This window comes from Physeter macrocephalus, unplaced genomic scaffold (genome assembly GCF_002837175.3).
Source record: "Physeter macrocephalus isolate SW-GA unplaced genomic scaffold, ASM283717v5 random_205, whole genome shotgun sequence".
In the NCBI taxonomy this organism is placed as follows: Eukaryota; Metazoa; Chordata; class Mammalia; order Artiodactyla; family Physeteridae; genus Physeter; species Physeter macrocephalus.
Genome location: NW_021145491.1, coordinates 50918 through 56934, shown reverse-complemented (window position 1 = coordinate 56934; position 6017 = coordinate 50918). Strand labels below are relative to the sequence as shown.

At 59.3% G+C, this 6017-nt stretch overlaps 1 protein-coding gene across 1 annotated transcript in view; it reads right to left on the bottom strand.

Annotated features, from left to right (window-relative positions):
* Window positions 1-1631: 1631 nt before the first annotated feature.
* NRIP2 (nuclear receptor interacting protein 2) overlaps window positions 1632-6017 on the bottom strand; it is a 6819-nt gene continuing 2433 nt past the window's right edge. The window contains 6 exon segments of the mRNA XM_028484651.2: window positions 1632-1766; window positions 2121-2174; window positions 2396-2490; window positions 3433-3515; window positions 4723-4827; window positions 4829-4876. Of these exon segments, the coding sequence (XP_028340452.1) occupies window positions 1648-1766; window positions 2121-2174; window positions 2396-2490; window positions 3433-3515; window positions 4723-4827; window positions 4829-4876 (504 nt within the window). The 3' untranslated portion in view covers window positions 1632-1647.

The following is a 6017-nucleotide window of genomic DNA, read 5'->3' as shown; positions in this document are numbered from 1 at the left end:
ATAGACTAAGTAGGATAAAAAATATGGGAGTATATTGCTCACGTGTAGGGAAGGATTGTTTTGTTATACTCGTACGTGTCCGTGCACGTGTGTGTACTGAGTGCAGTGTAGAATACACTTCCTGCTGAGTTGTGTTCAGAGGAGTTGGAAAGCCACTGCTGTCGGTTATAGTGACCCCAGCCAGAGGGCTCAGCCTGAGGGAACGTCCCCATTCACATTTCCTTCTGTAAGGGAACAAGGGCAGAGTGGTCATTCAGCGTCTGAGAAGCAGAGAAGGACGCTAGCTAAGACAAACAGGTGGTTATTCAAATGGAGAAGCCACTGAGCTGAGGGCCTCGGCCTGGGTCTGCAATTGCAGAAGCAAACGAGGCAGAAGGGAGGGGGACAGGGCGAGGCCCGGGAGAGCAGGGGTCAAGGAGCACGGCCCAGGGGCCAGCGCACTCTCAGACCTGGCCAGTGAGCCCCTCCCCTCTCCCTCCTCTGGGCGCAGAGGACGCAGCTGAGAAAGGTGTGGCCGGGGTCACGGCAGATCCTGGTTCGGCTCAGATCTAATCTACTCCAGCCTCAGGGTTTTGATTCCGACCCCAGTGCCCTAGTCCCCTGGTCCGGTTACTTATACCACTGTCTTCCTCTCCCCCTAATCCAACATAGGAGAGACTCAAACCAGCCAGAAAGGCACCCAGGGGCCTGGCCCTTTGAGGTTTGGGCTCTTCACAGGGAAGGTGGCAAAGCCTCCTTGTGTCTTTGCTGGACTCAAGGGCCGGGGGGAGTGGGTCGGGGGGTGGGTAGCCACTGATGCCAGAAAAGACCAGCTCAAGCTCAGGAGGCCAGAGATGAGGGGTGGGAAGAAGGTCTAACGAAGTGGATAGTTCTAGAAATAAGAAGGAATATTGGTCGGGTTAAGTCTGGGTCCTGGCAACGCCACCATCCTGTCTGCCTTGGGGGGCAGTTCCCCAAAGGCTCTCCACACATGCCCAGTGGGTGAGGAAGCAGGTGGAGGGTACGTATCTGGAGTAAATGGTAGAGGTTTACCCCCGGTTTGCGCAGGGCATCAAATAATAACTGGCTTCAGACGTTTGCAGCCCCAGAAGAGGCAGCCGATGAAGGAACCCCCGGCCCTCGTGGGCCAGGCATTCCTCTACTGTTGTGGCCGTTTCTCTCCCGCTCAGCTGTGTGCACATCAGAGAAGTGGACACAGCAGGTCCAGGGGCCCGGGCCGGGGAGGCGGGCGGGCTAGTTGTGAGGCGAGCCACGCGGAGTCATGGCCTCGACGGTGTTTGGGGTGGACGGGGCAGGCAGGGGCCAGCAGCAGCCTGCAGCCTTGGACTCGGGCCACCCCCTGCTGTGCCAGGGGCCCAGCCAGGACCCCGCTCTGCTGATGTCCTTTTCTGCAGTCCTGATTTAGCTCTGCTCTTCTTGGGACGGGGGGCGCGGGGGGATGAGAGAGGACGGGGAAACCAGAACCCTGAGATCGCGGGCCCTCTCCAGGGAACACTCCTCCTGGGGGATGGGGCAGGTGCTGAGAAGCAGGCGAGTGTGGCTGACTGGGAAATGGGACGGTGGGGTCAGGGTGGTGACAAGAGGGACAGACCCAGCTGTCCCAGCTGCCTGGCTCTAGTCGTGCCCCGTCCCCCGTGGCTCTTCCCTTCAGGCAAGGCGCTTCCCCCTGGGGACGGTCTGGGGCAGCTCTTGGCGCCAAGGCAGGAAGGGCAGCTGAGGGAAGGGGGCTTTCAGCCGCAGCGCGCCGTGCTCCAGGTCAATGCAGCGCTGTGGGCTTGGGGGACGGTGAGCTCACCTGGGCAGGTAACCCCTCTCCCAGCCACGCTGCTTTGTTCCCCTCCGCCTTCCCACGGCACCCTGCTCTTCTCCCCTCCCTGTTTCCATTCACCTGGACCGCTATCACGGAGGGACCCAGTTCTCCACCTTTTTCACAAATAAGGAACCTCTAAGGATCGAGGGTGAAATTCCACATCTCCAGGTCCTTCTCATCGGAGCCTGGCCCTGCTTCCACACCCGTGCCCCCACCTCTTTCCCCAGCCCTCGGGCTCAGGCCCTGGGTGTGGGTGTCAGCACGAGCACCCCCCTTACCTCGAGAGCGCAGCGTCTGCAGGCCGAGGCAGAGTTCAGGGCTCTCCACGTCTGCAGGCCGAGGCAGAGTTCAGGGCTCTCCACGTCTGCGGGAGCCGTTGGAGAGTGCTGCTGTCCTCCCGTCAGCACTCGCCCCTTCTCTGCTCCCCCACCCCACCCCAGGCCACAGAACCTTGGGGATAATCAGAGCATCTTTGGGGGTTCCTTGTCTGTGCTGGCAGGAGTTGAGAGGCTCCGCCTTCGCCCCGCCCAGGAGGGAGAGCCGCCAGAGCAGGGGTGCGGGGACGCTGACGGAGAGGGGACTCACCTACCACCTGGGCTGGGCACGCCACGGTCGCCTGGCCCAGCTGGAGCTCCAGCTGCCCCACCTGGGCCGGGGCTTCTAGGACCCTCCTCCCCAACCTGCGGTCGGGAAGCAAGGCTTATGGCCACCACAGCCCCCCACCCCGGTACTCCGCGAGAGTCCTTCCCCACCACGCTTTGGGTTCTCAGCCAACCCTGGACCCACGTGGGGTCTCAATCCTGTCTTCTCTGCCAGAGCCCCTGTCAACTCTTCAAAAAGGTAACAGCTTTATTGAGATACCGTTCATATACCACGAAAGTCACTCTTTTTCTTCTTTTTTGTTTTTTCTTTTTTTTTGTCCGTGCCACGCGGCCTATGAGATCTCAGTTCCTGGACCAGGGATTGAGCCCAGGACACGGCAGTGAACGCTCTGAATCCTAACCACTAGACCAGCAGGGAACTCCCAAAAGTCACCCTTTTAAAGTAGACAACAGGGCTTCCCTGGTGGCGCAGTGGTTGCGCTTCCGCCTGCCGATGCAGGGGAGCCGGGTTCGCGCCCCGGTCCGGGAGGATCCCACATGCCGCGGAGCGGCTGGGCCCGTGAGCCATGGCCGCAGAGCCTGCGCGCCCGGAGCCTGTGCTCCGCAACGGGAGGGGCCACAGCAGTGAGGGGCCCGTGTACCGCAAAAAAATAAACAAAAATAAATAAATAAATAAAGTAGACACCTGTGCTCTAGAGCCCGCGAGCCACAACTACTGAGCCTGTGTGCCACAACTACTGAAGCCCGTGCGCCTACAGCCCGTGCTCTGCAACAAGACAAGCCACTGCAATGAGAAGCCCGCGCACAGCAACGAAGAGTAGCCCCCACTCGCCGCAACTAGAGACAGCCCGCGTGCAGCAACGAAGACCCAACGCAGCCAAAAATAAATAAAATAAATTTATAAAAAAAATAAAAATAAAGTAGACAACAGAGTTCTGCAACCATCACTAATTTCAGAATATTTTCATCACCCCAGAAAGAAGCCCCCTCCCTACCCATTCTTTTGGGCCCCCGTCTTACCCCAGGCGGCTGAGGCATCCAGCGGAGATCTGATTGTAGTGGGTGCCTGTGTCCACGGCCACCTGAAGAACCTGGTCCCGGCACTGAGAAAGGGGGGAGGGGAGGGGACTCCGTGAGTCCCCGGGGGTAGGGAGGAGAAAGGGTTGGGACTGGCTCTGTCATCTTTCCCAGCCCCTGATGGGTCCCTTTCAGAAATGAGTGAAGGGCTGGGAGTTCCCTGGCGGTCCAGTGGTTAGGACCCCACGCTTTCACTGCCAAGGGCGCGGGTTCAATCCCCGGTCGAGGAACTGAGAGCCCCACAAGCCGCTGAGTGCGGCCTCCCGCCCACAAAAAAGTGAGTTAAGGGTGTTTTTTATGGGACTCATGCAGTTGAGCAGAACTGGGTCAGATAAGGACTCAAGGAAGGAAGTAAAGCCGCGGGCGGTGAGGGCGTACTTCGGGGAGGATTCGACCCGGAGTGCAGGTCTGCGCCTGTGCTTGTTGAGAGTGGGGCCGAGGGCCTCCCGTCAGAGGAGTCGGGGGTGGGAGTGAGGAGGGATGGGGGCACCGCAGTACCCGGTTAGGAAATTAGATGTGGGGAACAGATTCGCCACCGCAGGCGAAGGAAGACGAGGTCGCTTCCTTTTCGATAAAAACACGTTTGGGTTTGCGCTTGGGTACCGCCAAACACATTGTTTTCTCCTCCCACACTGTTTGCTGAGGTCTGCTGTGCGTGGGCACGTGGAAGGGGCAGCAGGGGAGGCTGCTCCCCTGGATGCAGGGGAGTGGGGGGTCACCAGTGCAGGGAGAGAGCGTTAAGGCTGTGCGTTGTGAGTCTAGAGCCTTCGATGTTGAGCCGGAGGAAAGGCTCTTCCATCGGGAAAGTCAGGGGGGCTTTCCCGGAGGCAGTGACAGCTGAGGCTGGAAGGATGGGAGAACGTGGACCTAGGACGACGCGGGCAGAGGAAGCGCCGAGCAAAGCCGGGCAGGAGGGAGGGAACGGCTCGGCGTTGGCTCTGGGATGACAAGGCTGTGGTCTGGAGTACGTGAGCTTTCGCGGGAGGGCTGCGTTATCCGCACGCGCGCACCATTTGTGTGCGGAGCGCAGTCACGTTGAAAGGTGATACTTTGCTCCGGGAAAGGGAGTCGTGTGCACCTCGGAAAGACGGGGCGGCGAGGGGCGGGAAGCAAAGGACGTGGAGGATCCCAGTTTGTGGCCCAGCCTGGGGAGAGGGCGCCCCCATCCCTCCCTCACCACTGGGGCAGAAGGGAGAGTGGGTGAGGGGAGCAGGCCCAGGAGCGGGGTCTCACCTTGCAGTTGACCCGAAGAGCTGGCCTTTCTGTCTTGCTGGCCCTCCTCCCGCTCTCCTGGCCGTGGATCGCGGTCTGCACCGAGGGATGCTCCCCCGTGAGGCCGGCTCGGGTTCCCCTCCACCAGACGCCTCTGGATCACGTTGTGCGGTTGCTGCTTCCATCACAAAACGTGCAGATGCTCAGTTCCCTCACTTTACAACTCCCAGGCCGTTCTCCCCAGCCCCGCCCCGCTCCTGAGTCTCCTGGGAGTCAGAAGGGGTGAGAGCGTCCCCAAGGATCCCAGCAGTCAGATCATTAGAGCAGAGCTGGTCCCAGTATCGAATCACGCCGTTTTCCAGGCCCCCAATGTATTGCTCAGTAATGGAGAGATGGGGAGGGGAAGGGTCTCTCCTCAGTTAGATCGACGGGACATCTCGGGCACTCGTACGACGCTGGCGGGAAATTCTGTCTCAAATCTACAACACATATTCTTGGGGACATTTTTTCTTTTTTTCTTCCTCTGACCTCATCCTTCTGTGGGACGCAGATCCCAGAGTTGATGGTGTGATGAAAGGACGTCAAAGTAACAAGAACAAACAAAAAAGAAAAGAAAGCCCAAAGCTAAACTAGGAAGCTGGGGGCGTTCCCTGGCGGTCCAGTGGTTAAGACGGTGCTCTCACTGCCGGGGCCCGGGTTCCATCCCTGGTCAGTGATCTAAGATCCTGCAAGCTGCGAGGCGTGGCCAAACAAACAAACAAACAACCTAGGAAGCTGGGCGTCATCCTTACTGTCCTTCACCTGAAGCCACCCCGCCACGTCCAGTCACTTCTAAATTCTGCCAGCTTCGCCTCCTGTATTTACGGTCCACCTCTCTTTCTGCTACTGCTTCGTTCACACCTCAGCACAGCTCTCCTGAGTCCCTGGGACGCCTCCCTAAGTCCATAAGAACGTGCCTCTCAAATCCACCTGCTCCAAGCCTGGGAGTCTCTGAAACTCTTGCTACTCCAAGTGCCATCCTCAGATCAGCAGCTTTACTATCACCAGAAAGCTCGTTAGAAGTGCAGAATCGTGACCTATTGAACTGGAGCCTTGTTTTAACAAGATGCCCAGACGAGCCGTGTGCACAGTAAAGTTTGAGAAGCACACAGCAACATGTCAAACTAAGCCTGTCACTCCCCCACCTAGAAGCCATCAGAGCCCTCCCCTCCCCGGCGTGCTTACCTGGAGGTGACAGCCCAGGTGACCCGGCCACTGCCTCATCTCCCCCCCCCCCCCCCCCCCCCCGGCCCCCCCGCCCCCCGGCCCCCCCCGGC